General features: G+C 33.4%; 1 protein-coding gene across 3 annotated transcripts; it reads left to right on the forward strand.

Annotated features, from left to right (window-relative positions):
• Nucleotides 1-3508: 3508 nt before the first annotated feature.
• LOC141666459 (BTB/POZ domain-containing protein At1g67900-like) lies at nucleotides 3509-6719 on the forward strand. Of its 3 annotated transcripts, none has more exons than XM_074472482.1 (5): nucleotides 3509-3550; nucleotides 3889-4070; nucleotides 4156-4225; nucleotides 4390-5655; nucleotides 6148-6719. In XM_074472482.1, the coding sequence occupies exons 2-5, from the start codon at nucleotides 4012-4014 to the stop codon at nucleotides 6634-6636; spliced, it is 1884 nt and encodes a 627-aa protein (XP_074328583.1). In that variant the 5' UTR covers nucleotides 3509-3550; nucleotides 3889-4011; the 3' UTR covers nucleotides 6637-6719. The 3 variants fall into 3 exon arrangements, with proteins under 3 accessions (XP_074328583.1, XP_074328582.1, XP_074328584.1); XM_074472481.1 differs by lacking the exon at nucleotides 3509-3550 and adding an exon at nucleotides 3553-3674; XM_074472483.1 differs by lacking the exon at nucleotides 3509-3550 and having other exon boundaries at nucleotides 3689-4070; nucleotides 4390-4615; nucleotides 4856-5655.
• Nucleotides 6720-19545: the final 12826 nt, after the last annotated feature.

The raw sequence follows: 19545 nt of genomic DNA on the forward strand, positions 1-19545 counted from the left end.
TAATAATTTTTACTATACAATTAATATATCTTGAGATGTGTGCAGAAAAATTTAAAAGACAATTAAAATAGATCAGAGGAATTAATATGATAATTAATTAAGTATTCAAAGGAGAGAACTGAAATGGTCCAGTTACGTAATCATGGACTCTTGTGAAGGCTCGTAGACGAGGAGAAAACAATTCCTAATACTTTGTACCCGAAAGCCATGCACATTATTCTCCTAATTGTCATTCGCCGTTGCGTATAATGTATTATATAGAAATATAATTTCACTTTTATACAATACAAATGTATTGTTAGGATGATTTTACACATTTAGGCATTGTCTTTCCGCAACGAGTAATATTAGATAATTCAAAATTTATATAAAAATAATTATAAATTGATATGACATATCACGTGTCGAAATTCGTTATACTCATATGAATACATACGGGTCTTATATTAATATATGAAAAATTACCATTTAAAGTATTTGAATAAATAATTGTAACAATATTTGAAATCTGTAACATTTTTCTTTTAAAAATTTAGTATATTAATAATTTTCATATAATCAAATGTCCGTGCTAGCTTGTACTTGAAGTCGGAGACCTAGATATCGGTCTCAACTTGCTAAGTTAGCCCGTATAACTAAATAGTATATAGCAATTTGTACCTACTTTTTTCAGATATCGCATTTAACTTTATATATTTTAAAATTAGTAAAATTTTATAATATAAAATGAACTAAATCCACTATTTTTTTGGGTACAACTATATTATGCCCAACATTGGGCATTTATATATTAGGATTTAACAAGAACAAACAAATAATCAATATAACGAAACAAAAAGGAAGACAAAATAAAATATCATTGGAAACTGAATTGACAAAAGGGAGAAACAATCGGTAAGCTCAAACAAAACAAAATATAATTAGAAACTGAATTGACAAAAAGGAAAAAAAATTACTAAATTCTAACAGAAACTTTGAGAAAAAAATAAGTAGCAGATAGGATTTTTACAAATATGTGTTTCGTATATCATGTCTCAAACGTTAACCTTGTATTATATAATACTTTTTCTGTCTATAAAAACGTTTCACATTTGTATTGTACATGTTTATCAATGCACACTTTTAATTGTTAATATCTTTAATTTCGTTGTAGTATTAAATATAAAAATTTCACTGTAATAAAGTATTTATAAATACGAATCCAACAAGATCACTTATGACTATATTTGCTTTTATAGATTAGATGTAAATTAGTAGTCAATCGATTACCGTGAACAGTGTAAAAAGTCAAAATAGGAAACGTATTAAGGGACGGAGGGATTACAAGCTAAAATGTAACATACACATCCCCTGTCTTAATATGTCTTAATAGTTGTGCATTACACAATGATACCATATAAAGTGCTTAACATGTTATTATTTTATCAATATGGATAAATTCACACAACCCTTTTCATACTACTAAATTCATCTTAATTTTTGTATGAATTACACTAAAAAAAATTATTTAAATTTAAACATGAAAGTTTATCCTCGTTACAAGGAATAAAACCCCAACAATTAGTTTCCGCTAATTTCATCAAGAACACATCTAAATGTAACTTAAATTTATCATTTTTTAACATTTCTTCCGCTAGAATTACTTTATATATATTAAATATTCATTTATTCCACCCCTTTATCTACTTTTCTTAATTTTTTATATTAAATTACAAATTTTTCTTAATTTGCATACTTAAATCGTCAGAAATTAATGGGGAGTACCGAATAATTTTTTCGTCTGATAAAATTCGGGTACTAAATTCCTGTACATTTGAGCAGCTGGTTGACTAAAATAATGGGAAGAATGGTGTAACAATGATGAGAAACAAGAGGGGACCCCCAAGGGGGGGCATTATAAGCACGTGGGCTTCACCTTTCTCCTCATTGCTAGCCAACGCATGCCCCATGGCAACTAACCTTATATTCCTTCTTCATTTTTTGCAAACCCAAACTACATCCTCCTGTATGCTCCTTTTTCCCCTTGTGAATGATTGCAAGAGGCGGATTAAGAACTCCGTGTGCGAGTGTTGTTGAAAACTGATGTGCTGTGAGAAAAAATGTCGGTGAAAAAAGTACTGTCGGGAAAATTAGATGAATGTTTGGTTTTTTTTTTAATATTGTATATTTTGAGATATAATATTTAAAAATAATGTTTTTGAGAAGGTTTGATTGTGAAACTGATAGTTACTTTCTGCAAAAGCTGAAAACTATTTTTCCAAAATCACGGGGGAGATGTTTTTGCTAACTGCAGCTTAGGGATGGCAAAATAATCTGATCTGACGGATACACGATCCGAAACCCGAAATTTTGGATTTATCGAACCCGATTTTTTGGATTTGGATATGGATTTGATTTTTAAACCCGGAAATTTTTGGATTTGCATTTGGATATTAGGTATACCGATCCGAAACCCGATCCGAAATCCGAAATTTTATCCGAACCCGAAATCTGAAAAAAACCCCGAATTATTATATATATTAATTATATATATAATATTAGAATTTTATATATTACGAATTATATATTATAATATATATATATTATAATATATATTATACATATTATTATATAATTTTTAAAAATATATATATTTTTATGTTTATGTTAAAAAATTAACTAACTATAAAGTTTAATGAAATATAATTATTCAATCATTTATACGGGTGATAAGGTTTATAAGGTTAACAAAACATCTTTTAGTAATAAATCTAAAAACCTGATTATCAATTGAGTTGATTTTTTAAATATTAGCTATATATATAATAACACAATTAATGACGTGGTAGACTGGTTGAAGATGACACATTAAAATTCTTTCTCTACAAGTCGCGTGTTCGATACCAAACACTTGCAATATTAATAATTATACAAATTTTCAGATTTCGGGTTCGAGTTTTGGTTTCGGGTATAAATATCCAATTCAAAAAAAATTCGGGTTTCGGGTATACCTGAATCTGATGGATCGGGTTCGTGTATCCATTTTTGGGTATTTTTCGGGTTCGGATCGGGTTCGGGTATGGATAAAATTTTCGGGTTCGGGTATGGATTTTGCAATACCCGACCTGATCCGATCCGACCTGATCCGACCCGGTTGTCATCTCTACAGCAGCTTTTGGACCAAAAGCGTTTTTCCAGACAGCAGTTTTTAGAATTTACCAAACTCCTGTCTGACAGTTTTTCAGCAAAAAACTGTTGTATCCGTATGCAACAACAATATCAAACGGGGCCTTAAATTCCGGGGGACACCGTTCATATTTTATAGATACATTTTTATATTTTTGAATTTTCGGGAGATAATTTCATATATTTTTAAAAAAATTAATGATAAAAAACATAAAATTTTATTTTATGGGAGACATGTGTCCACGTGCCCTTTATTAGATCCTCTATGATTGCCATTATATTGTGATTATTGTTCATCATCTTTAATTTACAGCTTTTACCTCTTATTTTATTCTCTCCCCCTTTATTTTATATCCAGCCAGTGTTATTTTTTAAAAGTTGGTTGGTAAGCATTTGTTTGAAAAAGTTTTTGTTTTTAATTTTAGTTTTAGAAAAGAAAGAAACATCTTTTATTTATATTGATCTTGATGTGATTGGCATGCCTATGATTTTTATTTTTGCATGTCAAGGTAATTAGACTGAAGTGACATTGATTTTGCAGTGTTTGATCTTCTTGGCTTTCTGTCAGTCTGCCCATTATTCATATAAATTCTCATCATATCCTTAGAAATAAACCCATACCAAACCCTTATTTTTCTTGGATTTTCTTCTATTAATGTTTTTGGTTTATCTGTTTCATTTCACTTGCTCCTTCAAGTCTTGATATTTGGTTCTTTTCTTTAGGTTACTTTTGTTCTTGGAGGTGAAAAGTACCCCTAGGGGAATTTTAAGTTATTTTGGCTCATTTTATCTGGCCATGGTCTAGTGACACATAGTTGAGAAGGAAGATATATTAGAAGTTTAGAGATGAAGTTTATGAAACTTGGTTCCAGGCCGGATACTTTCTATACTAGTGATTCTGTGAGGTAAAGATTATCTGGTTAAATTTGTTATTTTTCGAGATTTTTTCGTAGGGTGATGAAATCATGGTTTTTCTTGTTAATAATGCAGGTCTGTCTCTTCAGAGGTTTCTAGTGATCTTATGATACAAGTGAAAGGAACTAGATATTTGCTTCACAAGGTGAGTCAATCCTTTGTATTTTGATCTTTTGTCAGTTCTGAATTCGATTCTAGTTCATTCTTAGATTTATTAGAACAAATACTCATTTGTAAGGCATATAAATTATAATCATGTTCATGAGAATTCAATAAAAAAATTGTTTTTCAATATGTTGTGGTTTACAGTTTCCCCTGTTGTCCAAGAGTTTGCGCCTTCAGAAGCTGTGCTCTGAATCACCTGAATCCTCACAACACCAGATAATCCAACTGCCTGACTTCCCGGGTGGAATTGAGGCTTTTGAGATTTGTGCCAAGTTCTGCTATGGCATGACTATTACTCTCAGTGCCTACAACATTGTGTCAGCTCGATGTGCTGCAGAGTACCTACTAATGAACGAGGATGTTGAGAAAGGTAATTTGATTTATAAGCTTGAAATATTTCTCAATTCGTGTGTTCTTCAAGGTTGGAAGGACTCAGTTGTGTCCTTGCAAAGCACCAAAGGATTGCCTTTATGGGCGGAAGATCTTGGAATTACTAGCAGATGCATCGAAGCTATTGCTTCAAAAGTTCTTTCCAACCCCTCAAAGTCAAATTTGTCACACAGTTATTCTAGGAGAGGTAGAGATGATACAATGTCCTGTAATGGTGCAGAGAGTCACCGGTCTAAACATGTATCGAAGGGATGGTGGGCTGAAGATGTTGCAGAACTAGGCATAGACCTTTACTGGAGAACAATGATTGCTATTAAATCCAGAGGAAAAGTCCCTTCTAATCTTATTGGTGATGCATTGCGGATATATGCATCTCGATGGCTACCAAACATATCAAAACGGTTGTGTGCTGAGAAGCAAGTGGAGACTGGCCATGAGTCTGATTCTGTGAATGAACTAACCTCAAAGCACAGACTTCTGTTGGAATCAATAATTAGCTTACTTCCGGTAGACAGAAATGCTGTTTCTTGTGGCTTCCTACTTAAACTTTTAAAAGCAGCCAATATCCTTAAGGCTTCATCTTCTTCCAAGATGGAATTAGCAAGAAGAATTGGAATTCAGTTAGAAGAGGCGACGGTTGGTGACCTCTTAATTCCTAATATGTCACACGCACAAGAGACACAATATGATGTTGACATAGTCATCACCATATTGGAGCAGTTCATGTTACAGGGTCAGAGTCCGCCAACCAGCCCCCCAAGAGCAAAAGGGGGGTTTCAGAGACAAAGATCGCGTTCAGCTGAAAATATTGATTTTGAGTTTCAGGAAAGCAGGAGGTCATCTTCAGCATCTCACAGCTCAAAACTGAAAGTGGCAAAGCTTGTTGACGGTTACCTCCAAGTGGTAGCCAGTGAAGTGAATTTACCCCTTTCCAAGTTTCTTCAAATTGCTGAAGCCCTTCCAGGGTTTGCAAGGCTTGACCATGATGATCTTTACAGAGCCATTGATATTTATTTGAAGGTACGCTTGAGCAAACTGTTATATTTCATTAAGATACGACATTCATTAAGCCATTTTATGTTTTTCTTGTTCATCCTTTCATTGTTGTTCTTAAATTTACCCTTTTCTGATAACAACTAATAATTTTTTTAGAGATGTTTAGTGTAAGTGGATAAACAAGCCTGTTTACATGTATTAGTCATGTCTTTTGTATGATCTTTTTTGTCTCTCTAACTCTTCAGCTAACAATGTTACTATGAAGATCAATTAGGCATCTTCAAAGTCTTCGTTTTAGTTAGGATTATATCTGCATGGACCCATGCTGTTTAACAACCCTATAATTCATAGGAAAAGAAGAAAGTAATGAGCTGTATTTAGGACTAACTGATGTTAATTTGGCGAAAACTGTTGACTTAGGCCTCATGTCTAGAAGGCGCACAACTGTATTGCAAAACAACAAATTTGTATACTACATGATTCAATACTGAACTTATTGTATGTGTGAACATCCAGGGACATCTTGAACTCAACAAGACGGAAAGAAAGCTTCTTTGCCGAGTTCTGGACAGCAAAAAGTTGTCTATGGAAGTCTGTACCCATGCAGCACAAAATGATTTACTGCCTCTGAGGGTGGTTGTGCAGGTTCTCTTCTTTGAGCAAGCTCGCGCTGCTATGCATGGGGGCCAAGTGACCAATCTTCCCAAAAATATCAAGGCACTTTTAGCGTCCCATAATGATTCTTCAAGGCCCCTGGGTTCATTAGTGACTAGTAAAACTCTGAGAGCAGATGACCAGTGGAGCATGTCAGGCCTCAGGACACCAAATTCTAACATTTCAACTTTAAAAATGAAGCTGACAGAAGATGAAGACTTGGACGAGAACTACACGAATGGAGCTGAAAAATCGCCAAAATTTAACCCAATCTGTGCGCTTCCTAATCGACCTAAAAGGATGTTCAGTAAGTTGTGGTCCATCAACAGACATGGAAGTGAGAAAGGCTAACTATTTCATATTATTCTCAGTGATTTTACTGTGCATTATCGGTGTAATTCAAGCTAATAAATGGCATCAAATTTATTACAACACGCGATATAAATTCACACTGTGAACCACATTTTCTGAAGTTCATTGCAACCACTTGAAGGGACAGATTGCTGGAACAGAATTTAAAATTTGATGTTGGATGTCTGTCGATTCAATGCCACCGTCTTTGCTCATAAATATATCTCAATGTCTGGTGATCAGGCTTTACCGTTGAAGAAAAATTTATGTCGCTATTGTTCAATCGAGTCCTAGGAAAAGACTACAACAGCAAACACTATCGAGAAAAACTTAAATATACTAGCTGCAGTGAATATGATTAAGTTTTTAGCTCGAGTGATTCTACCGTATTTCTTACTAAGTTTCTAGTTCTACTTGGTAAGAAGAATGATGGTTTACGTACATCTTACCCTTCCATATCCTACTTACGAGTTACGAAGTACTCGATTCACAATGCCATCTGGTTCATTTCCTCGGTGGTGTTTTGCTCAGTTACTTGAGTAAATGTGGTTTAGCACTAGAGTATACTATGACAATCAATATGACAACAAATGAACTGGAAACATATTCCTGAAATCTAGTTCTGGGATAACTGGACAATTACAATGTACTGTTCGTTTGTAATTTTTGACAGGTGCGAGACAGCCACAGCCTGCATTAAGCAAACTAGCCAGCCTTTGATAAAATGTACCTAAATTCTTGGCACATGTACATTCGTATTAAATGTTCAATTGACTGGTATTCTTTGCTAATGTTTTTTTTTTTAAAACAATCTTTGCCAAAGTCTTAATAATTGTTGCTAATTTGGTTTATTAATTGGAATTATTATAGAAAACGGGCTTATAACAATTTACGTATAGGGTAGATGCGTACTGTAAGATTATCTGCGATGCAAAAAAACCCTTAGTTATGCATCTATGTGGTATTTTTACAAAAATTGTAAAAATTTAAACATTCCAATTTCCAACCATCTTAACCCTTAGCAAAAAATAGAGCTGTAAACGAACGGAGCTGATCGTTAAGCTCGTCCGGTTCGTTCGAGTTCGAGCTCGATAAGCTCGTCCGATAAGCTTATCGAACTCGAGTTCGAACAACATTTTTTGTCCGATAATCTTATCGAACCGAACGAACTTTTAAGGTGTTCGACTCGAGTTCGGTTCGAGTTCGGTTCGTTCGTTAAGCCCGAGTTCGGTTCAGAAAAAATAGTATATTTATAATATTATATGTATAAATAATATATGTATTATTAATAATATATATTAAATATATTTTATAATTATTTCAATTAAATATTTTATTTATAAAAATTATATATAATTAATAGTTTAATATATTTTTTTACTTAAAATAATATTTAATTTTTTTAAAAAAAATAATACAAATGATGTTCGCGAACAATTCGTGTTCGTTCGTGTTCGGTTCGGTTCGATATGTTCGCGAACAGTTCGTGTTCGGTTCGAATATTACCGAACTCGAGTTCGGACAAGAAATTTTGTCCGATAAGTTTATCGAACAGTGTTCGGTTCGCTAAGATTTTGTCCGAGTTCGTTAAAAGTTCGTCCGAGTTCGTCCGAGTTCGGTTCGTTTACAGCTCTAGCAAAAAATATAGATAATCACATTTTATTGGCTATATTTGTTGAATCATCGAAGTCCTTAGTTATAATTTTACGTATCATATTGTACATAATATTATTGGAATGAATAACCTTTTCCTTAACTAAAAATTTACATAATCCTTATTTTATCATATTTTAGTTAACAAGTTTTATTATCACCCTTGCAGACGTTCTAAGATGACTATCATGTGGATGAGAAGTGCAATAGTTAGTATGAAATGCAGAAATCAAAAGAGGCACCGTGTCAGTCGGTTAATTTGGGTTCGACAAGATAAACTATTGTTTGGCGCACTTGTAGACACACTGTCTCCATCTCTCGTATCCCAAACCAAGTCGAGGTCATACTAAACAGTTGAAGAATCAATTGAATAATATCTCAAAAGGTAACAAAACCATCACTGAATATATGCAGGCTATTAAATCTTGTGCAGACCACCTCGCAGCTCTGGGTAAATCTGTTGATCATGAAGATCTCATTGATCATGTGCTTGATGGTCTCGATGAATCCTGTAAGTTTACAGGATTGTAGCAAGTGAAACAAACACAAGTGACTCTGGCAAGGATTAAAACTGAGACAACCAAACAATTACTCCGTAAGCATTCAGCACCAAAATTAACTGATACTACTAAGAAATATTTTTGTGAAGAACACCAAGTTTCAACTTCAAGCAACTGAAACCAACACTCAAACCCAAATATTTAACTGAGATACCACGAAACATAGCAGATCCAGTAAAATAAGGAAATATTTAGGACGTGGGCACGAGTCGTCGTTTCATCTCCACTTGATAGCTAGCAATCTATCTCAAAAGTTTGCGCGGTTATTTTTACTTCGCTATTTCAGTATTTCGTAGTTACATGTCTCAATAATTTTTCGTTAGATATTTGACAGATCTGGAAACTTATATTTTATAAACTTATATTTTATAATCACACGACCATCTGTATTTCGGTAGATATTAACCGGTGATCTACAAATTTACACATATTCAACGAATTTGTCACGATAAGTTCTTTATAAATAAACTGTTGCCGGATAACTACAAATATAATATCCGTTACAGAATAGAGATGACTCACACTGACACCAACTTTTTGAAAAAAAAATAGATCATAATGCATTCACATTCTGTTTTCACATAAATTCTGTTAGCGCTTTCACGTCAGTATATTGACTCTCAGTCTCCAGCTTTCATATGATATTACTAATTTTCCTTTTTTTAAAGAAATAATAACTCAATTTTTCATATTACACTTCATACACACACGTGTATTTTTCTCATCTTAGGATTGGCCGCCCTGAGGTGAGACCATGATTGACCATGTTTAGGTGAAAAAGAAATTTTCGGAATTTAGAATTTAGGTGAAGTTGTGTTGTGCACTGTGTTGTGAAAAGCGCAAGTTGGGACTACTATTGTGAGATGGAGGGAATATTTTTTTGTCATATTTAGAGCTGACAATTTATTCGTTTCGTGTCGTGTCGTGTACATTTAGAATTCCTGTCATTAATGTCTAACTCAAACCCGAACCGTTAAATATTCGTTTAATTTCGTATACGTTTTGTGTAATTTAAAATTAATAATAAAAATAAAGATAAATAAAATATATATTTAAATATTAAGTTTTACTAGTCGCGTCTTAAGTCAATAAGTTATAAAGACTCAAGTGCAGTCAAATCTTATGAATTTTAAATTTGAATCTATTTTGTATCTATATTCTGTTAATATTATATATAAAATATTATTGTAAGATATATGTATTAATGTAATTTTGATAAATTTGTTTAAATATTTTTTATTTCATGTACTTTCATTTCGTGTCGTGTACCCAAGTATAAACCCAAAACCGACACTAAATTTATCGGTATACTTTCGCTTTTGATATTATTTATGTAACCACTGCAACCGAAACTTAACCGAAATAAATAATTTCTTTATAGACTTGAAAAATTGATCAAGGCCTGAAGGCCTGAATAGTTATAAGTTCCAACAGAAAATCCAAGACAAAGCGGCTTTTATACACTCTTGTGGTGTAACTTGTGTCTTGGTTTCCTGAAATACTTTTGAGCTGAATTTAGTATACATATATACTAAATATACAAGCTCCTGCCCGCTTGAAATAATATACAAAGTCATTATTTGAATAATATACAAGCTCCTGCCCGCTTGAAATACATATATATTTATTTATTTATTTATATATATATATTTATATATATGTGTGTCGAGTTAGATTATTACTCCATTCCTCCCACAATAATAATCTCTTTTCAATATTTTACCCTTATTAAGAAACATCAAATTAATGGTACATTTTCACTTATACCCATCATAAATGCATGAATGTAGACTTTTATTCATCCCTTAGTAATTGTTATATAATTTTCAAGAAGAGTAATTTTGGAAAAATATCAATAAATTTGTATTGGAATTTGAAAGTAGATATGTATTATGGGGAAAAAATCTCTTAAAATGAGACTATTATTGTGGGATGGAAGGAGTACTATTTTGGCATATTAGTGTCTATGAGAGTTTTGCTTGTTTTGGGATGAAGAGTCCCTATATGCAAGGCGCTAGAATAATGTTCATTCTTGGTGATTTTTGTAGTTTTCAATTTCAACGGAACCTGTGATGATGAAGGGCGACTGCCATCAAGAAACCGAGCAAAATCATGTCCATTCATGATTATCATGATCTGAGCCTTTGATTTCAAGTTGAGTTGTAAGATTATATTGAAAAACTTTATTGATCTATCATCTCAAGTTTTGGATTGAACTGATTCATCGACACAAATAATTCATGAGAGAAATTGAGTTATTTGGGCATTGTTGAATTAATAATGGGAACTATTAGTTTTGAAGTACGAGATATCCATTATAGTCATTATTATAAACACACAAATTATAATATAAGTTCAATAATTAATACACCCTCAAAATATCATGAATGATATATTCTATCATGAATGATTTTTTTTTAAAATTTATTTAAGTGTTGAAATAAATTCATATTTTTTTGAAATTTGGGAAAGTAAAATTTTGTATTAAACCCTAAATTTGATTTGAGGAATGGAGAGACGATTGGGTATTAGAGCAAAGTTTGGGAAAATGAAAAGGGAGGAGATCGAGTATTTTGATTATGCGAAAAAGAAGAGGATCCTTAAGGAAGGGGATATAATCAATTTTTCAAAAATCCCCTTTACGTAAGAGAGAGATTTTCTCATCAAGAACAACGGCCAAAAGTTATAATAAATCTGTTCCCCTCTTATGATTAACAACTAAGAATATTATGATTCTATTACCCGGTATGATAATTCTTGTTTGGCAATTTTTAATATACAGTTAGTTATATGATTTATATTATGATGATAATATTATTGAATAAAAATGTCCATGCTGCAGTTTCTTTTTAGGTCCAAGCACCTTAAAAATAAGGCGATTGTGTTATATTTTATCTCATTGGTTCCATTGTCCAGTAATCTCATACCATATATCAAAAATTTGATTGATTATTACAATTCCCTGTTGTAAATTTCACTAACAAATATTGCAACACAGAGGCAAGTGTATAAAGAATTTAGCAAGTTCAGGCCAAGACCACGGTCAACAAAACAAAGCATGCATGTAAACAAAATCAGTAACTTAAATAACGAAGAGAGAAACGAAAATGTACCCGAAACCATAGCTTTCAACAGTGACTGAAAATAATGGTGCACAGATACAGAATGCCAAGAAAAAATGATCACAACTGAGTCACCAGGCCTTGCTCGAAGTCCTATTGAAGAGAATTTTGCCCCATACCTGCTGCGTTTGGGATGCGTGCAATATCTCCACCAGGATAAAACAGCTCGGAGTTTATGTTAACAGCAGCAACAAAACCTCCACCTCGACCAGCACCTCAGTCGCCGGAAAACCAACCTACAACACTTCGAACTTGTATTTTTGGGAGAGAAAATGCAGAGAGGGAGAAGAGAATGCTGTGTGCTATAGAAAATACATTCACTCTAGCCTCTATTTAAAGAAGAGGAAAAATGAAACTGTTCCATACTTTAATGTCTGAATTAAACTGCACCATTAATTTAAAAAATCAAAACTGATCAGATTTTGAATTTAAATTATTTGTAAAAAAATTTTCACTTAACACCCACATTATTATCAGATTTAATTTTAATTCATCATTTACAGATCATATTATTTGTCCAGGTTCAATGCATTTAGACTAAACCCACTAACGAAGTGACTTAGCCCAATTCAGTATCAAACCCAGCCCAACAATTTATTATAATAATAATAATTCAGTCACCGATAAATAAATTCGAATTAAAATTAATTCTCAAATAAATAAAATCCTCGCCCAGGTCGCCTCGCGTACGCGAGACGCCGAGACATTCGCCCAAATCGACCCGACCCGACCCGGTCCGGTCCAGTCCGGTGCGGGCGGCGCGCGCGTGTGTATGTGTGTGCGCGTGAAGTAAACAACAGCACAATGGACCATCACACACCTTAGTAGTTATATACTACTCATGTGGGTAATACCATATAAAGCACACAACCCCCTTTATTTATTTCAATGTGGGACAAACATTCTCAAAATTTCAAGTTTTTTTAAACTACTTTCAACTGTCAATTAATATGGATTTCATTAAGAAAATTCTTAAAACCATACATGAAAATTTATGTTTAAATATCATTAAACAATTTCCAATCATTAGATTTTAGGATTAATATCAAGAACATAATTAAATTAAGCTCTAAAATCCTAATTTTCTAACATTCCCTAATTTCTAAATATGTTTATTTCGAGTTTATTTTTTATTGGTTTGAAAATTACCAAACATGCTATGAGGTCTACGATAGTATCCAATTCTTTTCTCCAGATTCTATCATGCCTTAGACCTTAGTTTCATTCTTCGATGTTAATACCCTTAGTCATTGGGAAAACCTGTTAAGCTATTATGTTAATAAATTTGTTTCTGGTTTTTACTCCTTTCTATGGTCACTGATTCTAAGGGCATGGTTTCCCTGTAGGGATTCAGAAATATATTTCTTGCTTTTGTAACTAAGTCTTATCTTTTCACTGACAAACATATTAGGTATTTTCAACGTTAAGATAACAAAGCACTAGAGTTCACCTCCATTATAAAACTATCTACCTCTTATGAACTTAAGCACGTCATCAACAACGAAAATCAGGTTTGCACTTTCTTGATTTTAACATATTCATAATTTCTTTGTTTAGTCAATTCTTCATTTTTTGAGTATCCTAGTAATTTGAAGGCGTTGAAGTTGGGTCTTAGTTTTTCAATTATTGGACCGTATGAAACTTACATTAAATTGTATGCTGCAGAAATCTTAAATTTGTTTAAGTACCAACTTCAACATATCACTTTACTCGGAGTAACGCTGCCGAGTTAGATATTAAAATTTCAAAAATATGAGTTTATTAGATATCTTAAAGAATCCAGACCTTTCTTTCGATGGAGCATATTGACAAAAGGTACTTATTGATTTTTTATTTCACGATGTGCATTAACTTTTGTGTTAATTAAAGTTATATGAATATCATTTTTTAATGAAAGATAGTATATCGTATAAATAGTTTAATTGTGAATGCAACGGTAAAATTTACTTATTTTATATTAATTATAAAATATATTAATACTAATATTTCAAAATAAAATGTGACATCTGTTATTAGTAGGCATTTGCACCCCTCTGGTTGAGCTTTCGTAACTTATTGAGAAAAAGTCTTATTATTTAAAATTGTTGGTAACTTCTAAATATCCCGAATTTTTATTAATTTGAAGAAAATGTTGTCTTAGAAATAAATGATCATGTTAAATGATTCACAACTTACAAGTACGTATAAACTCTTCATATATAAGTAAAATGCTTCAACTATATTTTGATTAAGTTAATGTAAGGAATCATATAAAAGATAAGTATTATAGTATCATTTAAAAGTTGACTCTGAAATTTTTGGTTTTGAAAATGATAGTAGTTACTAGTATTGAATGGTGTCAACACAAGTATCACATCGATTCAATAATAAAATATTATCGTGTATATAAAGCTGTCAATTAATTTAATTAACATCTGACATTTTGGGTTGTACCCAAAAACAAATATGTACAGGTGCGGAACAAATTATATAATATTATATTATTGTTGAGTTACGTCTGGTGTGCGGATTTATAAAAACAATACTTATCACCAAAAAAAGGAGTATATGTTTTTCTTTTACGATGTTGGTTCAAAAAGGAGGCAATGAATAATCTAATAAAATATTTTGAATGACCTTGAAATCTATTTTGCCCTTCAATATATTATTTAACATGATGTGTTATTATATTATCATAATCGTAGAAGTTGTTGTCATCTTCACTGTCCATGGTGAAATATCAAAAAGAATGATATGTGAATTGGGGATATATGTGTGTGTGTGTATGTAAGCGGTACAACAATTTAGGAAAGTTTGACCGGGAAACAGAATAATAATTAAATTATATATCAATATAATCTACGCCGTGAATTTTCATCTTTTCTGATCCATCATGAGCCCAAAGGTAGACTTTCTGACAATATGCGAGAGTTTCAATGATCTTGTTCATGGATCTTCTAGGTGATAAAATGTGTGGGGGCAATTAATATCTCGGGAAAATGGAAAGTTAATGATTAAACGATAGTAATCTGGATTGTTGATTGTTGTGGTATTCCTATCCGATAAATATTTTCAAGAAATTGAAGTAGTTGTTAACAAAGAAAAATACAAGGGGTTTGCTTAGCAGGTTATTTAGGGTTGGTTTTCGAGATCAAACGTCAAAATATAGCATAAACACTTTGTGAAACGTTTAAGCCATTGGCGTTGCGTTGACAGGGAAGTGAGAAATGCATAAGGTAAGTCATGTTTGAATAAAGTGATGAGCTCAACTATTATTTCACAACAATTGTGATCTGTATATATTATCACACACTAATTTAGTAATTATGCACTAAGCCGGGGGTATTCACAACTATTATTTCACAACAATTCTATTTATTAATTTATTAATTATCCTTACTATTTGAATATCCTTACTCCTCAGTTATTTTATTGTTTGAGAAAAGAAACCACCACAAACATTGGGAATTCATCAGTTTTTACTGAAGATCCCATGAATATCTCTAATGCACCTTCATATGCAAAATAGTCTTCACAGACTGAAAGGTTTGAGGGTAGTACTCCTGAGGGGGATCTATCTAAATCCTCTCCAATTCAATTGGAGGTTCCTCAAGAAGGAACAACTCCCCTCATAACTCTAGCAGAAGCTGCCTTAGCAGTCGAAGCTAGAAGTACAATTGTCTATGATACTGTCATGAGAAAGGCAAGTATAGCACATTTAAGTGTCAGTGTGTTGCAAGACACACAAGAGTTTGAGGCTGGTGTATGTGACAGTAACCCAGTCAAATCCCCTCCAATTCAATTGGAGGTTCCCACTATAAGTGGAGGACAACACACTGTCAAAACCACATAGCAATCAGTGAGTTAAACAGTGACCCTAGTCACAGGTGTTTCTGATGAACCATCCACCTCACAACCTCAAACTGGTATTCACTCTTCTGATGAAATGAGTATGTTAGGTCACACACACTGTAGAGGGGGTGAATACAATGTATAATACAATCAAATCGAACTTTAATATCTTTAAGTAACAGAAAACAAACTTTATTTAAACAATAAACTCTGTCACAGTATGGAACTGTTACCTCTCAGTGATGAACAAAGATCACGAGAGCTGCTAGGGTTACTATGAATAATCTTCTTGAATATGATAATACTTATAGTGTAAACCCTATGTCTGTGTTTATATACTACACAGTTATAAGATAATCGCTAATTGATATGGAATATAATTCTGCTTCCTAAAATATATCAATCAGATATCTTTTTTCCAAGTATTCCATTCTTCACGGAACTCCTTCTTCATGCATATCTCTTCTTATGTTTATCTCGATCTTCTTTCCTTTAATCAGCTACTTTCCTTATCTAATCGTCCTTCAGCACTTAAGTTCTGATATCCAACTTCTGATGATTATCTCCAAATAATATAAGTACTGATATCCTTAAGTCCTGACTTCCAGTATAAGTACTGATTCCCAGTTAAGTACTGATTTGTCCTGTTAAGTAAGATCTGAAAACTAAACATAAATCATATTAGCCATAACATTATCAAATATATCTAACGATCTCCCCCAACTTGTAAATTAGCATAATATACAAGTTTAACAGATATTTGATGATGTCAAAAATATTAAGTACAAATGCATGAGAATTAGACTAGATAACTATAACTTACAGTCCTTAAAGCTTTACCAATATTTAACTTCTGATAACAACTTCAGTCTGTACAAATATCAGAATTTAAGCAGTTATAGATCTTTGACTTGGCTTCATCTTCTGATCTCTCTGATGTCAGGAGTTGTTCTGAGATAGTTCTTCAACAAACATCTCTCAGCATATCTAAGTTCATCAATCATTCTCCTTTTGGCATCTTTAAGCTCTGCAGTATCTTCACCAATTTGAAAGATTGCAGCCCTGAGATCATTAATCTTTGCTTTTCTTATATCCTGATCCAGTCTGATCAAATAAGCTTTATCAGACTCAAGATTGAATTTCACAGCCCTGTACCCTAGATAGGTAGTTATAATTTGAGCAGAATTGGGCTTCATTTCAACTATATCACTCTTGTGATCTCTGTACTTTGGAACATATGTGCTGTCAGACTTAACAAAATAAAGCCTTTTCTGTCTCTGAATCTGATCCTTCAAATAGTTTGCAGCAGTTCCTGTCAATATGTCATCCACTTGAAGTAAGAATAGTACATGCTCCAATTCTTCAAAATACTTCAATGGAATGGCATTTTGCCTTATATGATAAACCCTACCATCTGTCATGAAATACAACAAGATGTATTCTTTCAAGTAGGTATGATAAACTATTTGTACAGATTCCAGTTGATTCAATCTCTCAGGAGTTGCTCCAATACTTGGTTCACTCAAGGAAGTTGGATCATTGGTAATGTTACGTATTCTTCTTTCATCAGCACTTCCCAATCCAATTTTATCTCTTGCTTCCTTTCCAGTAACTACTCTAGCTTTAAAACCACTTGCAGTAGTCTTCAAAGGTTGAGTCTGTTTTGCTTTAGTGAATCCTGGTAGAAGTGTATTTGGTCTATCTTCTGATATCAAGTTAACTTGAGCTATGTCAGAGGTTACTTGCTTCTTCTGAATATCAGAACTTACAGTTTCTTGACTCTGAACAACTTGAGACATGCCAGAGGTTGTTTTAAGAACTTTTCTTGAAGTCAGAGCAAGATCATCCTTTTCATCAATAATTTCTTCATCCTCAGGAGGCACATAAACCTTGATAGGTTCACCAACCTTTTCTTTACCCTTGGATCTTGGATCTATTTGCGGTTGTGATTTAGCCAATGTTGCTTCAGTATGTGTCCTTTCTTTGATCACAATGCCTTTGAGTTTTGGAAGTGGCTTTTTACCGGAAGCTTCAGATTTAGATGTGACTTTTTCTGATTTAAGTCTGGCTTCTTCTTCCATTAAACTCTCCAAGTCCATTCCTGGATTTTCCTGAAGAAATAACTGTCTTAACATTTCCTCATCAAGATCTAAAAGTTCATCAGAACTTATCCTTTTACCAGTAGCAGAACTTATTCTTTTCCCAGTATCAGAACTTATCCTGTGACTTGTGATTTCAGCTTTTCTTGATGTGAAACCTCTACCTTGACTATGACCTCTACCCATTTCAGAGTTTTCTTGATCATCCTTTTCATCATCCTTCCCTTTCAGTGTCTTGTCAGTCTTGCATTTGGACTTAATTACTTTCTCCCCCTTTTTGGCATCAGCAGGTAGTAGAAGAGAGACAAGCAATTCCACTGAGGCTTGGATTTCATTAAGTTCTGATTGCTGAGAAGCTTGATTTTTCAGAATATCATGAATCTGAGCTTGTTGATTATCTTGAGTCTTCTCAATATAAACAATCCTGTCAAAGGTAGGCTTGAAGAATTGTTTCTTATCAATCTTGTGAACTTGATCTTGTTTGATAAATTCTTCCCGAATCTTGTGTAGCTCTGCATGAGTAGTTGAATGAAGACCTTGTAGATGTTTAGTACTCAATGCAGTGACTCTAAGCTGGGTTTTGAAATCATCAGAATTTAACATTTCATCAGCTTTAGTCAAGTGCTCAGCAAGATGCTTTTCAGTTGGAACACAGGAAACTGAATTCCATTCCTTAGTCCACTTCTGTCCTGCAGGAGTTTCACTCCAAGGCACTGGTGCTTCTCTGGTAACAAACTTCTTAACAAGTTCAGACTTAAGAGTAGTTTGTTGAGGAGTATGTCCTGAGGGACCTGCTTCATCAGCATCTGCAGTTGGAGCAGCATCAATAGTATCTCCAGCATTTGCAGCATCAGAACTTACAGAATCAGTATCTTCTGATAACACAACAGTGTGAGTAGCAATGGAGGCTTCAGAATCCTCTAATTGCTGATCTGGTTCTAAGTTCTTATCAACAGCTATATCATGATGCTCACCTAAAGTCTGATCATCAGCATCTAGATGCAGAGAAGGTGTTGTAGATAACTCTGGAGTTGGAACAACATCAGTAACAGGTGTTGTTGAAGGAGTAGTTGCTGTTGGAGCTTCTAAGAGAATTACTTCAGGCACAACCAAGTTTTGAACATCAATATCAGCACTTGTGCCTGGATCAATAAGAGATACAGATGGTGTGTGGACCTTTTTAGAAACAGCTTCCTTAGATGGAGTTGATGGAGAAGAAGTAACTTTAGCAAATTCCTTTTCTTGTGAGATCAGAGATTCCTGATCCCCTTCCTTAGCTGCTTCCTCTTCATCATCTGAAACTGGCCTATTTGCCCTCTGTTTCTTTTATCTCTTTGTAGATTTGGATTCCTTGGGAGTTTCAGGAACTGTCATTCTTCTAAGCCTCTTGAGAAGCCTAGATCCCCCAATTCCAGAATCCTTCTGAGAAGTCTCTTTCTCAGCTTCTCCAATAACAGGTTCTGAAGAAGGAACCTGTTCCTCAGTATCAGATTCATCTCTCAAAGCAATCCTCCTTCTCTTTTGAGGTGTTTGAGGAACAGTCTTTGTCCTCTTAGATTTGGAAGAGGAAGGCTTCACAGTAGGTGCTGAGGATGAGGGTTGAACAGTCTGTGAAGTGGAGAGATAGGATTTGATATATTGCCT

The sequence above is a fragment of the Apium graveolens genome, chromosome 6, assembly GCF_009905375.1.
Source record: "Apium graveolens cultivar Ventura chromosome 6, ASM990537v1, whole genome shotgun sequence".
Classification (NCBI taxonomy): Eukaryota; Viridiplantae; Streptophyta; class Magnoliopsida; order Apiales; family Apiaceae; genus Apium; species Apium graveolens.

What these genes read in the sequence shown, in the direction of transcription:
- LOC141666459 (XM_074472482.1), top strand. Translation starts at nt 4,012, where the DNA reads ATGAAGTTTATGAAACTTGGTTCCAGGCCGGATACTTTCTATACTAGT. An exon ending in CTAGATATTTGCTTCACAAG is followed by an intron (nt 4,226 to 4,389) that starts GTGAGTCAATCC and finishes TGTGGTTTACAG; the next exon opens with TTTCCCCTGTTGTCCAAGAG. An exon ending in CCATTGATATTTATTTGAAG is followed by an intron (nt 5,656 to 6,147) that starts GTACGCTTGAGC and finishes GTGAACATCCAG; the next exon opens with GGACATCTTGAACTCAACAA.